Below are 20,848 nucleotides of genomic sequence, written 5' to 3'. Positions count from 1 at the left end.
GTCACACATTTCTATATAACATCCAGTGTACCTATATTGCTATGTATTGATTTTAGGCGTACAAGAAGCCTCATGCTAATTTCTGGCATGAAAACCAGCAGTCACTCAAAGAGAGAGCACTGCAACAGTCAAATCAATACAAGTTTGTGTGTCACAAGTTTCAATGTGTCCAGCTAAATTGTGCTTAGTGCAGAGGAATATGTAGGCTAGTGATGCTCATACTTGTGGGGCTCTACTCCTAATGATAACATCACATCAGGATCTACCAGCTCACAGGCAGTACCAGGGTCCTGAAAATGTATTTCCCTATATTTAAACAAAATCTATTCCTTGATGCTATTATGTATGTATGTATGTATCTATATTGCCTAAATGCATGCAATATAATCCAGAAGAATTCCAGCACTCCAATCTTTTTTCCCATTTCTTAACACTTTACTATCTGCACCAGTTTCACAATTTAGACTATACACCATTATGCAATTTTCTTTGCCTACAATTTTTTTTGGCCTAATGAAAGAAAATGTATTCATGAAACATTTTCAGTGGCTTTAAATGTATTTGTAAATGTAATTATATTGAAAGCAGTGTTTGTCTATCCATTGCTATTGTCGGTCCTAGTAGTTCTGACTAATGAAACAATGTAGCAGAAGCCTGTAACCTGTAAAGTCGCTTCCAGGCACGGTCCTGGCTAAAGGTCATAACTTTAAAACTATTGAATATCTAAATTGGAGAGTTGCTTAAAATTATTTTTTCATTAAGCAAAATGTATTGTGCTTACATCTCTTTTAACTCTAAAATCCTTTGTAGAATCCCAAAATAGTATCCCTAGTAAATGTCAGAAAAGGTGTGCAGATGTCTGACTGTACAGTGCTTACTGAATGAAGGCGGGAATATAAGGGTATATGATGGTGTATGAGCAAGTGAAAGAGGGGAAAAGCTGCAGTGAAAGGCATATAGGCTACAGAAAATCAGTACACACACACTTCATTTTTATTGAGGCTTTTAGCGATTTGGTTCCCATCACCTCTGCACGTTAGAAATACTGCTATAATGTGTCAGCAGTTTGGAGCAAATGCATTTGCTAAATGTATACCTGAGCTATTCTTCCCTGTGGTAGTGGGAAAGCAAAGGCTCTGCTCAATGTGCACCGCATTTCACTCTATATTTCCATCTTACTGCTTATAGGGCCAAACTCTGGTTAAAAGGTTACATGATAATGACCAAAGGCAGTTGGTGATCTTGATTTTAGTGCTGTCTGTCATTATGTAAAATGTATCATTTAAATGCACTGGTATATCAGCCTTTTTTCTTTGTGCTGATGCTTGTTTACATGCCAAAGCAAGTACATGTAAATGCATTCTGCATCCCTAACAGACTATTAACTTTGGGGCTGCTAATGTTTTAGTTTAAACACCCCCTGACAATACAATTTAAATAACCCAGGGACAGGCCTAATTTACCTTGAGGCCTATGAGGTCCTTCATCTGGCACTGACTATACATACATATACAGTATATATATATATATATATATATATCTACAGATATATATATATATATATATATCTACACACACACAAGCACTTGTTAGCTCACCCAGGGGCGTAACTACAGAGGAAGCAGACCCTGCGGCTGCAGGGGGGCCCAGGAGGTACAGGGGGCCCCATGAGGCTCTCATTGATGAGCAATTTGAACATATATTGGTAAAACAGGACAAACACTGGATATGTTGGGGGCCCTAAAATTAATTTGCTGTGGGGCCCAGCAACATCTAGTTACGCCACTGAGCTCACCCCAACTTGCCACACAAAAGAGATAATGTCTGTGATGCCTGGAGAAAGTGCTTTGCTGCATATTGATGCTTTCATGCACTGAATTCCTGTTTCACTTGGTAAATGCCCAAGCCTGTGCTCTAGTTTTCATAATGCTTTTTAGGACAGCTCCATTGATATTGGCTTTATCCATCTAGGAGCAGAGGCTAGATTTAAGGTGCCTTGAAGGCAATATTAATAATATTACAATAAAGGTGGTGGGTGACTTAGTAGTAGTAGAAGTACAATTGGCATTTTCTCTTCAAATGAAATCTGTATGGATGTAGAAAAGGCAAAGGATATATTTGCATAGGAATAAGGTTCTATGAGAAGAATAACCAAGTGAACAGTTCTTCCTTAATGGCCAGTGCTTGTGACTTTGCCTCCATTAATAAGTGCTGAGCTTGATGCTGCTTTTACAGTGTAAGGTAGTAAAGATGTTGGAGTGAAATTGCTCATCTGGCTTTCTTTTCCCTTCTCTGGTTATAAAGCAGTTAAACTGGACTCTATCTGAATATCCATCTGACAATAAACCACATACTGTTTGACCATCTTAGCATGTATATCATCTCAGGGGTTAGTTTTAATAGACTACAGAGGACACGTCAGTGGGTGCATGGCGTGTTGCAGTGGGTGTATGGTGTGTTGCAGTGGGTGTAAAGTGTGTTGCAGTGGGTGTATGGTGTGTTGCAGTGGGTGTATGGTGTGTTGCAGTGGGTGTAAAGTGTGTTGCAGTGGGTGTATGGTGTGTTGCAGTGGGTGTATGGTGTGTTGCAGTGGGTGTATGGTGTGTTGCAGTGGGTGTATGGTGTGTTGCAGTGGGTGTATGGTGTGTTGCAGTGGGTGTATGGTGTGTTGCAGTGGGTGTATGGTGTGTTGCAGTGGGTGTATGGTGTGTTGCAGTGGGTGTATGGTGTGTTGCAGTGGGTGCATGATGCATTGACAAATGAGTGAGTGGAGTTACAGAGCTTCTTCACTTACTGCAGTTTAAGCAATAAAATATGTCCATTTAAGTGTGTGCCCAGTCCTACAGCATCAATCCATTTGTCCTGTGGGCCAATTGGTTGGATACCGTGGAGGGCCCCAGTGACATGAAGTAAAAGGCACAACTGAAGGTTACTGGGGCCACTAATACATTTTGTTTTACCCATATGGGTGTTCCCACTGTGACCCACAAACTGATTTGAGCCAGAACAATAATTTAAGTTGACCTTCTGTCTTCTGGCTGCAATATAACTGGAATTGACATCATCTGAAGGTGCAGATAGTGGGAAGGGAGGTGGAGAAGCCTATTGTACTGCCTGACAAACTATCAGGTCACAGGCTCCTGTACAATTAGGCCTTCACCCTGTGTGGCCCCTGCCTGACCCCTCTGTCGCTAATGGAACAAATAAAAAAACACTTACTCCCCATATGGAATTTCTTTCTGTTAACAAGCCATTATGTTTAATGCTACACTTTAATTCCTAATCTCTGCATAAGCAGATCTACCACAAGGATTGCTTTTATCCTGATCTATCAATTATCCCAGAATTTTTTTTTATATCAGGTCCATATGTTAACGGAGAGGCAAAATATTGCATTCTATGTATTATACATGTCTCTAATGCACAGGTTTACACATTCGTTTGGAAATGGTCATTTGTAGCCAGTTGTTGTCTCCATCCAATCACAAATTGATCATACAGTTATAATGTCCCATGTATGGGACCAAAACAATGATTTCCCACTGAATATCTCATCAGGCCTAAGTCAGATATTGATAAGGCCAGACAGAAATACAGCTGAGAATGACTTATTTGAGGTCTGCTGCTGCTGCTGCTGTTATATCACTGGTCCAATGGGTGACCCAGTCCTTAGCTTTAGTGCTGCATCTTTGGATAAGCCTGATTCAGCCTACAATGCATCTGCAACATCAGGTAAAGAGTATTTTTATGTTTGGGTACCACTTGTGACCACCAGTAGTTAGATCTAAGCAAAAATGGTCTGCTGTAAGATACAACAAAGTGACATGGTTGCAGTCTCTAAAATCACAAGTCAGACTATTGTATTATGAACAGTTGCTTACTTTGGTGAGTAATTAATCTCAATGATCCTGGCAGTATATCATGGGTTTTTGTGCTAAAGTAATGAGTCCCTTTGATCTCGACAAATTATTTACATTTAGCCTGATGCCATGGTACTCTAGTCCTTGCCTATATCTCTGAGCCAAAAACAAATTGTATAACGGCAGTCATTGGTGGCCTGTCACAAAACTTTAGTTCTTATGGACAGTTAATAAATGTTACTTTTATAATAAATGGGGCAGGTGTGAGCAACTCTATCGTTGGAAGCAGCGCACTCCTGGGCCTTTTTCACAGATCACTCATCTCCAGACCATAGGTAAAATCATCACACCTTATTAAACATCTGATTAATTATAAACAGCGTAGTTATTGGGACTTTTCTCCGTAGACTCACATTCACACAGATTCTTATTGTAGCTAATAGTTATTGATGTGCAATAACCACCAGAATATCCATTATGTATACGTTTGATACATATCTGCCATTTTTTTGTTGTTTTCCTGAAAAAAATGAGTGATGAGGCAACGTGTTTTATTCACCTTACACCACTTTTAGACCATACAGCTATCAAAGTGCCATTAAGATTTAAGAAGGAACCTCTAGACAGCAGAAGGTTTTTCCTGTTTGATCTAACCCATACTTTGAAAACTGTAAACCCATGTAAGTAGCTTGCAAGATTACTCCTGTAAACATGGAAACATACAAATAAAGGTGCTGCACTGATCTGCATTCACAATAAAGTCATCACTGCATTCCAAGATACATTTTTCACATCAAATGCTGGATTGAGGCATCTGCATTAAATAGCAATACAGATGAATGCGACAGTCAGTTTTGATGGTTACACAAATATGCAGAATGTTGCTTAACTATTTACTTTACTGTCAGGCAACATTTTACATATAGCTGTTCTTTAGTAAACTATAACTAACGTTAGTAATATTCTAACTTTAGTAACAATTTGATTGCTCCATACATTTTAAAAAAGCGTATTCACTCGATAACTTTGATGGCTCGTTGGTGGACGGAAACTCACTTAAATAGTCTTGCAACATGAAGGTCTATAATTGTTTCCTTTTATATAACAAATGTTAGATTTGGCAGATATGGCCTCAATTTCTGTTTATCCTGACATGCAGCCCACTCCCTAAACCCTAAGCTAATAATCAGATATTTTAATTCACAGGCACTAAGCAAAATAAGAAATATGGGAAATTACAAGGACAAATTCTGATGCATGCACCTTTTTCGTGTTTTTTTGGGCAAAAACTTGAAAAAAATTAGCAATTCTTGAAAAAATCCCATATAATTAGATCAATTGGGGTTTCGCTCAATTTTATCAAGTTTTTAGTTATCCGATTAATTCAGGTTATTTTATTAAAGGACCAGTAACATCAATTTTCTTTTATTAAAAAATCAGTTAGTGTAGAACAAAAAAAACCACAAAGACATATTAAAGTTTTAAATTGCTAAGTCTTTATTAAGAAATAACTTACCAAACTTGCGCTCCTCTTCAGTAAAGGTGATCCAGTGATCCATCGTGCGGTGCTCGATTTCTCCTTCCTGCTTTCCTTAATGGATTTATGTTTTTTTAAAATAAAATATGAGATAAATTCTGATTTTAGTAAATAACCCCCTTAAAGTATGGTGATACAAATTGTGAAAAGACCCTTTTATCCAGTAAGCCCCAGGTCCCAAGCATTCTGGATAATGGATCCTACACCTGTACAAAACATTTCTAGGCGAGTACTTTGTCAGGCTGTCATTCTCTATTATAATGTATAATTATCCTACTATTAATCTTAGCCTATAAAACTAATTTGTTACCTCTAATTGTTTTCCATGCAGAGATCCCACACTGCTCTGGATGTAATGAGCACATTCTGGACAAATTTATCCTGAAGGTCCTAGATCGTCACTGGCACAGCACCTGCCTAAAATGCTGTGAGTGTCAGGTACCACTGGCTGAGCGCTGTTTCTGCCGTGCTGGAAATGTTTACTGCAAAGAAGACTTCTTTAAGTAAGTACTAATCACAGCTCAGATGTAAAATTACCATGCTCTCAGTTATTGTCCTAAAAAATCCAGAATGGTAACATAATAGGAGATTTGTTAGCAATATGCATTGTGGAAATGATTATATTTGGATACTGGTGTGTAAATTGAACCAAAATTAACTTTAAATGACTGATTCAGATGTGATTTGAAGTTCTTCTTTTGAGAAGCCTAATTAATAAAAATGGATGCATATATTAGTTCTTGTTTTCTTCTTTTTTCATTTAAACTGAAATAGATGTCACACATGTTTTATTCTCCATCCATTGTATTTGTTTCTCCTAACTGCTGTATCTGATTGCTCACTGAAGTGCTGTATTTGATATCCTACTAGGTGAACTGTATAATCCCTGTGTCATTTTAGATTTGAGGCTGTTTTAGACCTCAGAGCAGAAAATACGTGGAACCAGCACTAAGGGAGAGATGCTTCAACTTTGCAATTATTGAAGAAAAGCCATGTTTGGTTTCTTTTTCTTACAGCTCACAGCTGATCTGTATCTTGGTAAAGGAAATACTAGAAATTTGGGGCTGAGAGAAATGCGGCAAATGCTTTCAAATGTAACTGGTCTAAATATGCTCCCCACAAGCTAAAAAAATAAAAAAACCTGTAGTGTACTAGTCTGCTAATGTAAAATATCTGCCATAAAAATTAGCAGAGTATAAAGAAATCGAATTCATGAATAAAAGAATAAGGGAGGGCGAGTTACTGTACATGATAATAAGGGCAGGTCCAGAGGGAAGTCCAGTTCTAAACACACAAAAAACAAAGACTGGTATCATACAACAAGTAATTCATTTTCATAATCTTGGGAAAAGTGTCTACTGACATGCATTATGCCACCATTTAAGGGCCATGGTAGGGGGTTCTCAGATTCAAACGCAACAGTTATGGCCCATGTGCCCCCCCCTCAAGTCACTGATTGGTTACTGACCAAGTCAGTGGAAACCAAGAGAGCTGAAAAACAGGAAGTAGTGTTCTGTTCTGTTAGACATCCAGTCACCCCAGCCTTTATTTTGCACAGCCTATCCATTTACCCAGTTTTTATAGCTTAGCTATATTATGATCATAAATCACTGGGGGCTCATTTATAAACACTGGGGCAAATTTGGACCTGGCCAGTAACCCATGGCAATCAAATGTTTGCTTTCATTGTTTAATGTTATTGTTTCATTGTAAAAAGCCAGTCACTGATTGGTTGCTATGGGTATCTGCCCAGGTGCAAATTTGCCCAGTGTTTATAAATGAGCCCCAGTTTTTTTTAAAATGTGTGTACCTGTATTAGAAAAAAGAATTACCTATAATACATGTGTTCTAGAGTGTGAGTTGCCCAGACCATTTTAGGCTTGTATGTTATCATTGGAGTTCTCCTACAATCTTGTATTTCTGATTTATAGTTACATAGTTACATAGTTACATAGTTAAATTGGGTTGAAAAAAGACAAAGTCCATCAAGTTCAACCCCTCCAAATGAAAACCCAGCATCCATACACACACCCCTCCCTACTTTTAATTAAAATTCTATATACCCATACCTATATTAACTATAGAGTTTAGTATCACAATAGCCTTTAATATTATGTCTGTCCAAAAAATCATCCAAGCCATTCTTAAAGGCATTAACTGAATCAGCCATCACAACATCACCCGGCAGTGCATTCCACAACCTCACTGTCCTGACTGTGAAGAACCCTCTACGTTGCTTCAAATGAAAGTTCTTTTCTTCTAGTCTAAAGGGGTGGCCTCTGGTACGGTGATCCACTTTATGGGTAAAAAGGTCCCCTGCCATTTGTCTATAATGTCCTCTAATGTACTTGTAAAGTGTAATCATGTCCCCTCGCAAGCGCCTTTTTTCCAGAGAAAACAACCCCAACCTTGACAGTCTACCCTCATAATTTAAGTCTTCCGTCCCTCTTTGCACCAGATTACAGATATGCACCAGACACAAATGCTTTTTGAATGATAACTAAGGGGTTTTGCCCTTGGGTCAATCATTGGATAATGGGAGGGCCCATTCTAGACCATCAGGTGTGGTGCTCAACCAGCAGTGTTAACTTCTACCTGGCCCAAATGAAGTCTAATTAGATATTCAACTGGAACTCAATGATTTTGCTCTCATGCATGAAATAATAGGCTGCATATTCAAACTGGAGAGATAAAGATACTCATTTCTGCCATTGTATTTCCCACCTGACTTTTAAACCTTGGGAAACGTTAAGTGGCCATGGAAACTCAATGGAGCCATGTGTCTGCCTAAAACTGCAATCTGCCATTTTCTTATGTATACAATCAACTTTACTTCAGGCATTTCAATGCTATTTGTATTTATCTAGTGAATTGTAGCACTGTTCTTATTGCATACCAAAAGTCGATAAAAATGTAATTCAAGTGAAAGGTCTTTTGCAGCTGGCACGTAGTAAAAATAGGAACATTTTATAGCACAGAAAAAAGAAAGCACCGTAGCAACAGGTGATCATCTGCATCTCCCTCCCTACTCTCTTTGATGCACAAGGATTTTCCTATTTTAGTTTCCTTAATTATAACATATCAAATGGGGTATTTTTGGTTCAGGTTTTAAGTTACAATATTTTATAAAGTTTTAATTCTCATTAATTCTCAAGTATGCCCTCCCCCCCAGCCTGTGGTACAGTAGCACTAAAATTTATATTTTTACCATGGATTATTTTCAAGTCGTATTTATAATTCTGGATTTATATTTTGCTCAAGTGTAAGAACTGGTCTAACCTGCTTTGTATTAGGGCTTTAAATTCTGTTATCACAGTTATTTCCAAGGATATATTTTACATAGTTAGAATTGCACTGTCAAGGCTGTACTGATGCTTTTTTGTATCTAAAATATCCCAACAAGCCATGCCATGCAGCTATCTGTTGCTCTTCAGCCTTACAGAGTTGTGATTAGAGGTCAAGGTGACCATTAGGGAAGGAGGAGCACATGGCGAGCTGTGAGGGATGCATTCAATATTCTGTGTCATAAGGCAAATCTGAGCTTGGCCTGGGGTTTTTTCTTAGTACTGGGAGTTGTACCATTTGCTGCTTTTGTATATAGGTGAGAGGGCAGAACACCCCCTGAATGCTTCACTATAGATATATTCCTCAAATTAACATAACGGTCAGTGTAGTGCTTTGTAAGAATACACCACTTGGTGAACTAATGCAGAACCGGGTACAATAGAGGGGCAGACATTTATCAACTTTATTATAGCTGTCAGGTCAATTTGTCAGTCTTTCTTGGCTAAATAAAAAAAACGAAATATGCCCCATTTATAGCAGTACTGGTTGATCACAGTCACATCCTCCTATCCACAGATTATTCCTTTATATCACACCTATACTATACCCAATAACCAGAGGCACTCGGCACTGAGCAGTTAGCAATCTATAAGCATTTCAGGTCACAATAGTGACTTATCTTGGGGAAATTTTGCCGCTCACAGGTATGACTTCTGGTTAATGCTATTCACTGGCATGTGTTTTAGGCTGGAGTAAAACATGTAGGGCATTAAAGGGATATGTTACTGTACGCAAATAAAAGTGACGGGTGTGTGCATGGATTAACCCATTTAAAGAAAATGTACAATAAAATAAGATTGTAAGAAAGACATATGGAGCAGAAAGCAAAAGGGGCAAAGCTTTCAAGCTGCCTCAAACCCTCAAGAGAGAAAGTGTGTGCATTGAATTGTAAGATTACAAGCTCTTTGGGGCAGGGACCTTATCCCAACTGTGTATCACCTTGCACTTAAACATACCGGTTTGTGTATCACCTTGTAAAGCAATGCATATATTTGTGGTGCTTTATAAATAAATACATACATTCATATAATTCAAGTGGATGTATTTTTGTAGGTGTGCATAAATGGCAGTTTTTATTTTTGCAGTGCCCACATTTTTTACTTGCATGGATTGTGCTACCATTGTGCCAAAAAGAGTTATTTTTTCTTACTCAGTATAAAGAGAAATATTTTTTCTATACATAGGGAGATACCTCTCTCTCTCTCTCTCTCTCTCTCTCTCTCTCAGTGATAGGAAATCACAAACTATTGAAATTCTACTTGTATGGATGATTACCCATGCCCTGACACAGGTTCACATTTTATTTGGTGAAAATATTTCAGTTATAAACTGTGATCTTTGTACAGTACTAGGGCTGAGACTTGAAGCAGATCATAAAAACAACTGACACAGCCCACTGACTGGACATAGTTCTGCCTTATCCCTGTATAGAAAACATGCTTTATTGTGCTCATGTGGCTGTACTTATAATAATAGTTCAGTTGTTTGGCCAAATATGATTTCCAAACACAAGAATATTATGTGCCAGTTCCCTGTATGAAAATGGGCACAAAGACAAGTGTATTTGACAAATATAAATATATAATATATTCATGCTAGCAACAGTGAGGAAGAGTATGTTTAATATATTTGAAAAGGATGTACATATGGGAATAAACAATGTAGAAAGTGTTTTCTAATTGTAGTCTAAGGCAGTTTGCAATAGGTCTTCATTGTTTTTGCATCGTTTTTTTCAACTTCTTTGTTTTAAGTTTGAAATTTGAGCTTCTTCCTTGCTGCTGGTATAAGTAATAGACTGGAATGCACAGATCAGCAATATTGCACTCACTATGCTTGGTTTATTGGCCTCAGTATGGGCGTGAGCACAGTTTGGCACCTCTACTAATACAGAAACCCTTAAAAAATACCTCTCTGATTTGAAAATATTTTTGGTGGGCTATAATTGACTTCTTCTATTCAACAAATGCAAGGGAAGGTTTGGTGTCCCTTTAAACATGGCATATAAATATGTGTATATTAAAATTGAAATGATTAAAGGGCAGCTCACTTTTACAATGTTTGGGGAAATTTATCAATGATAGGCCACTTATACTGAATACCATTTTGAATTAACAATTTAATTTCTATTAACTGACGGTACAAACTGAAAGTGATTTATTGCAGCACTGAAAAGAATTTTTGTAAATCCCTTCATAGGGTTTGCAATGGGATTAACAATTCTGATGGGTGTTAAAATGGCCATAGATCTGCAGATATATCCTTATGTCCGATGAACGATTGTGCGGTGCAATCTCCTGACCTACAACTAACCATTCAGATTAAATAAAGTACTAAAAATCTGGCCATTAATTCAAAGACAGCAATCATATGAAAATATAAATAGTAGTGACAGTCGCCCATTGATATTGTCAGATAGGCAATACATGCAGAGATATTATCTTTAGCTGACAGAAATCTTCTAACCTGTCTGATGGACTAAATGACCAATGGCCATGGCACGATAAATGTCAGGATGATCTGAAATTGTACGAAATTAAGATTCGTACAATATTATCTTTGCATCTGTGGCCAGCTTTGTGTTAAATAAATAATGTAGCAGCATAGATCCTGTAAATCTCCCAAATGGAGTCAAAATAGTCAAAGCATCTCCCATTATATAATATAGTGAATAAAGTACCCCCTTTTGTAAAATATAAGGATATTATAAGTTACCGAGGAGTTTCATGACCATATAAAAACACGAGGCCGAAGGCCGAGTGTTTTTATACAGGTCATGGAACTCCGAGGTAACTTATAATATCCTCATATTTTACAACTGGGGGTACTTTATTAATTATAATACACAAATTTTAGTGAGTCATGTGACAGAAATGACATCACTACTCACCGTTTATAACTGATGACATCACTACTCACCGTTCATAAGGATATAATTTACAAGATATTCATGGCTTTTGTGTATTATAAATGTATTATTCACTGCGATCCGGCTTAGTTGCAAGAAACCGCGAAGAGAGACAATTTTCTGCAATTAAATGATACTGACACTAAAAGTTTTCTTTTGAAAATATTACGGTATTCAAAATCAAAAGTTACCTATAGGTCATGTTGATCGGTTTTTGCTGATAGTTCTGCTTTTGTAAGTAATTGTTACTTGAAGTTCCTAAACCTGACTGTTTTGCCAACCTGACTATCCATTGTTTAAAAAAATGAAATTGTTTTAAAGTAATAAGTGTTGCCCTGCACTAGTAAAACTGCTGTGTTTGCTTCAGAAACACTACTATTGTTTATATAAATAAGCTGCTGTGTAGCAATGGGGGCAGCCATTCAAATGAGAAAAGGTTAAAGTTACACAGCAGATAAGCTCTGTAGAACATCCTTCGCCCGAAGAAAAGGCGATTTGTTGCCATGTGACTAAATCTCCCTGAATCTCCACGTGTCTCTGCCCTAATGGTGGTATCTGTTATCCACTATTTATCCTATACAATATAGCCTTTTTTTTCAATTTTCACCATTGCTACACAGCAGCTTGTTTATATGAACTATAGCAGTGTTTCTGAAGCAAAAAGATCAGGTTTACCAGTGCAGGGCAACACTACATGATATTTTCGTTACTTTAAAACACTTATATTTTTTGGTGTTACTGGTCCTTTAACATGTCAGTTACAGTTTCTTATGCTAACTGACTACTGCTGCACAAAAATGGCAGCCCCCTCATAGAGGAACAGGGTAGTAATAAAGATAATGTAAAGGCATCAGGGAAATACTTTTCAGGAAAAAATTGTAATAGATAATAAAAAGGTTATTTTTTTTTTCTCTTTAAAGGAGAATTCAACCCTTTAAGAAATAAACCAGTACCCCCCTACCCACGTAGACCCCCCTCCCTCTTCTCCCCAGTCTAACTGCCCCCCAGGGAAATGACCCATACTTTATACTTATCCCCTCGGCACAGTTTCTGGCAACCATGTTCCGGGTCTTCGTCTTCTTTCAGCGCTTCGGCAATTTTCGAGAGTTTCGGCACATGTGCAGTTGTCGCAAACTGGCAAATTGCTCCAACTGCGAATGCACCGACATGCCGATCTCCCACTCAGAACTCGGGTGCCAGAAACTGTGCTGAGGAGTAAGTATAAAGTATTGGGCATTTACCTGGGGGGGGCAGTTAGGCTGGGGGTACGTGTTTATTTCTTAAAGGGTTGAATTCTCCTTTAAGCTTGAACATTCAACTAATTAGATTCAAGCTAGGTAAAATGCTTCATCAGGGGATAAAAATTGTCACAGCTATACTGATAAATCCCAGCAACTATTGTATCAAACTGTAACAGTTTACAGGGTTGGTGACCTGGCTTCTACTGAGAGAGGAAATTAACTAAATTAATTTAAGCAAAGTAATTATTCCATGGCAAAATGTATGGAGGAAATGCATTGCATTTATTCCTGAAGTTTAACCCGAAGGATGTAACATGCCCAAGATAAGAACAGTTGAAAATAAAGAGAAATACAGAGCAGTGGAATGGGTGGATTATCTTGGGTGCTGTCTGCAGGATGGATACAGCAGTCAAGTCAGGATATGATGAGGGAATGAATCAGATTAATGTCCTCATATTGAAAGAGAAATGATCGAATTCTGGCAGTAATGTTCAGAATAAAGTGACAAGATTTGGCGAGGGATGGTTGGAATAAAGGACGGAGCAGACCAATACAAAGTCCTGGGGAATTGATTGGAAAGTGGAGTTTATGCAAGGCACTGAATGGGAGAATTATGAGATGTATGTTTCTTTTAAAGATAGCTACTGTTTCAGCATCACTTCGGCATCTACAATAAAAGAGAAAGTAATGGGGGAAATGCCAGACATAGCATTAGTTTATCCCCAGTGTGGAGAATGTGTGTGTGTATATATTACTGAGGAATGTAACAGAAATAAAAACTGAAATTTTTTATATATGGGAGTGATGGTTCTTCAGAGAATACAAATACATATACTTTAACCGTGCACCCCAGCTGGAGAAGCTATACCAGAGTGCATTGGAGTGCGGATACTCATCGGAACGTGATATATATATATATATATATATTTATATATATATATATATATATAACATATATATATATATATATATATATATATATATATATATATATCTGATGAGCTTCCCTTATTGATATCTGGCTGAAAGTTGGCCAGCTGTCGATCAGGCGGGTTTAAAAATCCCGACAGATCAGATCAAGGACCAACATTGGTTCGTTTATGTGGCCCTGTGATCAGATCATTGGGCCCAAGGGCCCACACTTCAAGGTGGGCATATCAGGGAGAGATCTGTTTGGCACTACACAATTCTCTTTTACATCTATGATCTTCTCACCCTAAGGGCAGGGGCACACGGGCAGATTCGGGGAGATTTAGTCGCCCGGCGACTAATCGCCTCTTCTGCAGGGCAACAATCTCCTCGAACTGCCTTCCCCCTGCTATAATGAGAAAACACCTGCGCCAAGGTTTCACGAGGAAACTTCGGGCTTCTTCGGAAATTGAAGCGACGAGAGTGCATTGGCACAGGCGTTTTCTCATTATAGCAGGCGGAAGGCAGTTCGAGGAGATTGTCGCACTGCAGAAGAGGCGATTAGTCGCCAGGCAACTAAATCTCCCCGAATCTGCCTGTGTGCACCTGCCCTTAGGGTGAGAAGATCATAGATCTAAAAGAGAATTGTGTGATGCCCAAACAAAAGGAGAATGAGTGAAGAATCTGATATAATGATTGCACTAATCAGGAGAGGGACATGCACAAGTAACAGATGAAATGGAGAATGAGTCAGGGAGACAATAGTCTCTAAAGTGGCTAAGGATAATGGGATAATGTTTTACTTTCTCTTTTCTGCCTCAGGCGTTTTGGCACCAAGTGCACGGCTTGCCAACAGGGTATCCCCCCAACTCAGGTGGTTCGCAAAGCGCAAGACTTTGTATATCATCTGCACTGCTTCTCCTGTATCATCTGCAGCAGGCAACTGGCAACAGGAGACGAGTTCTACCTCATGGAGGATGGCCGGCTTGTATGTAAAGAGGACTATGAGACTGCCAAACAGAATGGTGAGATAATCAGACATAAACATTAGATTAAAATGGATTTAGTTAGAACTTGTTTTTTTTAGTTAGATTTAGTTAGAACCTGCTATTTTGTCGCATATTTGTCAAGGAGCAGCAATACCAACATTCTTCTTGCTCTTTTAGCAAAGTCCTAATTTTCTCCAGTATTTATGATCTTATATGATGTGTTTGCACATCTTTAATACACAGACTCCTAGCGATTCAGTGTGCATCCCATTGTTTTCATTGTTGTCCTAGGTATAATATATTTATAGGTTAGGCCAAAGAGCCCTACAAATAAAAATAGCATGCTTTCTAAAAATGATGCAGATTAAGCCAACATTATGCACATAAGGCAATTTATGTTACTGCTCTTAATCAGCTTTGATTAACAAAAATTTCAACTGGGTTCACTCTGACATTTTCTCCAGTAATCATAAATAAAACAATAAAGAAACAATTATCTATTTCCCTCCTTCAGACGACTCCGAAGGAGGGGCCAAAAGACCTCGTACAACAATAACAGCCAAGCAGCTGGAGACATTAAAAAATGCCTACAAGAATTCTCCAAAACCGGCGAGGCATGTGAGAGAACAACTTTCTTCAGAGACTGGACTAGACATGCGCGTAGTACAGGTATACCCTTCAAACTCATGTACTAGATGTGCCACAAAGGTCAGGCTACCACTGGAATTAAGAAACAGCCACAGCACAAACCACAGTAGATTCACCGAAGTGTTCTTCATAGTCCAAGACCCTAGCAACAGGGCTGGAGTTAATACAAAGAGAAACCATGCTAATGCAGAAAGTGTGGGGTCCCCACCTAAGGGCAAAGACATTGCATAAAGTATTGATAGGCAGTCTGAAACCCAATTGTAGTTGTCTGATTGCTAGAGATTCCCCATTTTGTCTTACTAAATGTGTGTATAAATGTTGTCATTTTCTTCACACATGCCCTCCCTGTCATGTAAGTCAGTTGTGTGACTAGGTGCAACTTGCAAAGTGAGCTCTGGAGTAACACCTCCCCAGGACATGTGTAAGCACCTTCCGTGCAGTTCATCAAAGCAGGCTGAACTAGCACATTGGTACTAGGTGCCCGTTTGTGAATAGTGTTTACATACCCTCAATTGGCGCTTTTCACTTACCCTTGCATTTATAAATAGGCACTAAGGGCCAGATTTATCAAGGGTCGAATTGAAAATTCGAATCTCAAATTAAAATTTTCGAGTTTTTTTTCTGGCCAATACTGTCAAATTCGACTAAGGAATTGTTAAAATTCCATTCGAGTTTTTTTTTGTCATACTCTGGCCCTTTAAGAAATTTAATTTGACTATTCGCCACCTAAAACCTGCCTAATTGCTGTTTTAGTCAATGGGAGATGTTCTGGGACCAATTTGGAGTTGTTTGCAGCCTTCCTGACATTCAAGTGTATTTCGGAGAAAAAAACCTCAAAATCGAGTTTCAATTCGTGTTTTTGGGTCGATCTGATGTACCCGTGTTTTGGAAATTAATTTTTTTATAATAAATTTCAATTGATTGAATTTCGAGTTTATGGGAGTTTTTAAAAACTCACATGATTTCGAAATATGACCTTTGATAAATGTGCCTCCATATGTAGCATAATCTATCCCATATGGAAAGGTGAAGGCTAAACGTAACAGTAGAACAACTTCCACAAGAAGTTTACAGTCAGGGTCGGACTGGCCCGGCGAGACACCGGGAAAAAACCCGAAGGACCCCGACCCTTAATGGGCCAGACTCCTCACCCGATCGCATTCTAACAGTTTAAGTTCTTTTAGGCGCCTCGCAGTACCATATGCGCACACGTGTGGCGCCATTCACACAGGCGCACCGAGCGGCTCCATCACGCAGGAACGCAGAGGGGCGCCTTCACGCAGGCGTGCCATGCACACTCGGCGCGTCACAGTAGGGGATCGGGGGGGGGGGTCGGAGGGGGGCTGGGACTGTAGTCCCACCCTGTTTACAGTATCTTATACTATTCTGTATATTCATTTCTATAGAGTTTTTAGAGCTGTGTTAATCAAGGGTGAACTTTTACTTTCACCTTTTGATATATATTTCAGTAAAGATCCCACAGGACTGTGGTGAGCTCTGGTTTCATATACAGTCAAACCTTGATTTTATGACCCCCTTTTTAGGTGTTTCTGGCTTTTACATTTTTTTTTTACAGTCCTTTCATGTTCTAATGAATTTCATTGTGAGCATTTCCTCAAATTTAAGTATGTTTTCCTGCATTCTACATCAGGATTTTTTCAATTTTTCTTAAAACACATTTTTCTTAATTTGACACCATTTATCCCAGAAAAACCGAAATTTCACATACGGTTTTCTGGATTTTACGTTTTTTTTCCCCCTATCCCCCGGAAAGTGTAAAATCAAGGTTTGACTGTTTTATTCTTTGTGCCTCAGTTGGAGTGAATGTAGGAAGAGAGGAAAGTGACAGTCACAGTCCTAACAACATCAAACTCTTTGGCTATGAATCTGGATGTTCTTTGTCCACGCCACATTATGTCTTACCAACACCCTGTTACATCTAGACCACTTTTGTCCAACTTATTACACAGGCTGATCAATTCTCACACAGAGTGTTTGATGGCCAAAATTACAGTAAAATGATGATTTCATACAATGAAATCTATGGAGCCCTAAAGCAGACTGGGGGTCATAAAAATCCTTTGGAGGACCACTTCCAGCCCGCAGGCCTCCAGTTGGACAGCCATGACCAGTCCTAGACCATGCCCTGTTACAACCAGACAACAATTTCTGTTCCATCCCTATTGGGGGTATAAATAGAGATGACCCTTGAAATATATGGGAAAATTGATAGGTCTGGGACTGGTATAGAGGAGGAGCAAAATAAACTAGGTCAGTGGTATAACTTGTGCAAAGGTAGCTTTGGTGACAGATAACCTCAAAATACTGGTTAAAGCTGGGTTTACTGTTATGGACCTCCCACGCACCATATATGCTATTCTGGGCCAAACTTTAAAAATGCTAGTATTGTAAAGTTATTATATTTTCTGCTATATATTTCTCTTCTTCCCTGTATCTCCAATGGTCTCGCCCACATCACTCAATCATAGCTTTAAACAATAATAACTCGTCTATTTGCTCCTGATTTGCTGTTTATCATTAAAGGTATTTGCTGTGGAGCTTTGAGATTCTGTGCCCCAGTACAGCAAATTATAATATTTATATTTTTGTAATATTTATTTTAACTGCTGTATACATCTCTAGATACATTGTAAAGAAACCGTAAATGGGTAAAAGTGGAGAGGTAGCCAGCTTTGTTGGTGTAAAAAGATGTAGACAAGAAGAGCCTTTTTGTGGTATGCTAGAATGTTGAGTAGCATTATGAAGAGGAAGGAGAAGCTATTGAATGCATGCAGTGTATGATTTTATTGGATGCATGGACTGCAGGCAGACACTGAGAGGGAATTTTAATGCTTAGGACTCACTGTGAATGTTTAATGAGGGCTGTGTGAGATTTCTTTGAATAATGTGGTCAAACCATTTTTTTAATACAAAAACTGTATATGTAGTGGTGTTTATTCTATACTAATCTTATACCTGGATTATGGCCATTGCCAGTTCTCAAGGCATTAGAAAAACTAATACAAAAATAAATTCATAAAGAAAATACTGGAGAAAATATAATATTAACCCAGTAACCCTTAATCAGTAATTTGTACCACGGCTGCTGCCATGGCAAAATTGATCAGGGACTACAAAAACCTTGGTTCATACATTCCACCTATTATACACAAGCACACCCCTATATAATCCTCCTTTATATAAACAATAGATACAGTGTGGATCATTTACTGTGGCTTTTAATAATTGCATATTTTATAATATTATTATTACAAAGATTGGTTTCTTGTGTTTCTTTCATTAGCACATTCCCAAGGAAGACTTCAGTGTTTAGACAGGCCTCGCATATAAATATCTGCCTGTATTTCATTCTCATTCCTATCTCATTCGTATCTTCCACCAATCTTATCTTACTACTTATTTTAGGTTTGGTTTCAGAACCGACGAGCTAAGGAGAAACGTCTCAAGAAGGATGCAGGCCGGCAGCGTTGGGGTCAGTTCTATAAGAGTGTGAGAAAATCAAGGCTGGGAAAGTCAGAAAAAGAAAGTTCTACAGAGGACTGTGCCGTGAGTGACAGTGAACTAAGCTACAGAGGTAAATGAGGTCTATTTTACTGAGAAATGCATTCACAGAATGGATGTTGTGCCTAAAACAGCACATTATGCTTTGAAAGTCGTGTAGCTGGTATTTTGCATCCCCTGGTAAAGTACTGCTTGAGTTGCATGGCTAAAACCGGACTGCCTGGGGATGCTCTTGGGAGCATCATAACGTGTTCTTGGCATAATAGGATGTGGCTAGGGTGGATCGGGGGCATGGCCAGATATAGAATTTAATTCTCCATTATTTTAATTGGAGCCTCAATTCTTATTAGTTGATAGGGCGTTAGAATAATAACTGGGGCCACACTTATTAAACTGCATGGTTTCCCATGATAACTGATAGTGGTCTTGCAGTTGTTACATGGCGTCAGGCCTCCCACAAAAAAAAAAAATCTACTCTGCCTGTGCAGAAATTCTATTCTTATTTAAATAAAAAATTACTTCCTTTGCTTTGGGTTAAATTTGCAGCCTAGCATTAAATAATCATTTGAATGACTGGATATTATAATGAAGCCTCTATCTATCAGCCTGATTTCAGTGCGCTAGGAGAGTTAACTCTGAAGAGCATACAGGCAATTATAGCTACAACATCAGTTTTTCAGGCTCAGTAAATATAAAGGCAGTATTCCCTCTAGTCCATTTGTCAAACACAGCCATGAACCATGCAATTTATCAGGTATATAAGAATGCTGAAAGAGCATTAATCATGTTTCTAGCTCAGCCATCAACTGGTTTATGACTTTATTGTAGTGAATATTTAGCATCTTATAATTCAGAGTCCTTGCCTTTAATTTAACATAATACAGGCTTTTACAGAACAGCCCCAGTGTCCAGTGTACAAACCCTAAAGAAGGTTTATGGTGGCCCTTAACAGAAGTTTGGCAGCACTAAATTCCTGATATAAATTAACCCAGGGGTGTGCAGATGGTTTTATTTATTTATTAAAGCTCTCTTTGGGGTGTGGGGGGTGGAACGTCCCCTGTTGCATATGCAGTAAGCATACCCTGAAGGGAGCATTTTTTGAAATTGTTTTTTTTAACTTATTTTAATGTTGGGATTCCAATTTTGACAGTACTATAGAGGTCAATTTAAAGTGCTTATACATTCACACCTGTAATATATACACACTTAAATCTATGGTGTGCCTACAAAAAAAACCAATGTATTATGTTGCATGTATGTTTAGTTGTGGAATAGTAGTAGGCCCCTTACAGTCCGCAGACTTGTCATCCAGTCACTGCTAAATGGTAGATTAACACTGTTTAATATAGACAATAATATTTTTGCAACTGTCAGACCATTGGTTATACTGATCTGCCTTTATCATCATAAGTTTCCCTGTCCTTAGTTCCCTTTATACTACTGACTTTTGTTTTTGCACAAAACCCCTCTTAGCTCATCCTCTTTCTTCTATGATCGACCTTGGGGTTGCATTCAGTTGTACTTGTTTTCTGTTGCCTTTGTCCCTTTTTACTTTCGCTATCAACTTCCGACTGGTACACTCATTTCAGTGATGGGAGGGAATCACAGTTAAAACATTTTAACACCATTTAAAGTAGTATGAGCTTGTATGTTCCCAATATTTTGCACTCCGAGCTCCTGAAACAATGTCGCAAGCAAGTTTTTGGATGTAGGACCCCTTTAATTGTATGGTCATACAGAGTTAGTAAAAAAGAATTAACAGTCTAATTTACAAGAGTAACGAATAAACTGTAAAATATATCCTTATAAACAGAGCTTAGTGACATCACAGGTTTTAATTGGTGCTCAATACTGTCACTTGTGTCAAATGATTCATTCAAACGCCTTTATAT

The 20,848-nt window shown here is 38.4% G+C and overlaps 1 protein-coding gene across 1 annotated transcript in view; it reads left to right on the top strand.

Annotated features, from left to right (window-relative positions):
* Window positions 1–20,848, top strand: part of LOC108714361 (LIM/homeobox protein Lhx4) — a 43,397-nt gene that overhangs the window by 19,923 nt on the left and 2,626 nt on the right. Inside the window, exons 2-5 of the mRNA XM_018258515.2 lie at window positions 5,729–5,900; window positions 14,620–14,822; window positions 15,301–15,455; window positions 18,861–19,029. Coding sequence (XP_018114004.1) covers window positions 5,729–5,900; window positions 14,620–14,822; window positions 15,301–15,455; window positions 18,861–19,029 — 699 coding nt within the window. The remainder of the gene's footprint in view (window positions 1–5,728; window positions 5,901–14,619; window positions 14,823–15,300; window positions 15,456–18,860; window positions 19,030–20,848) is intronic.

Source organism: Xenopus laevis, chromosome 4L (assembly GCF_017654675.1).
Source record: "Xenopus laevis strain J_2021 chromosome 4L, Xenopus_laevis_v10.1, whole genome shotgun sequence".
Classification (NCBI taxonomy): domain Eukaryota; kingdom Metazoa; phylum Chordata; class Amphibia; order Anura; family Pipidae; genus Xenopus; species Xenopus laevis.
The sequence above is the reverse complement of the archived record's forward strand: the minus strand, read 5'-3'. Positions and strand labels throughout refer to the sequence as shown.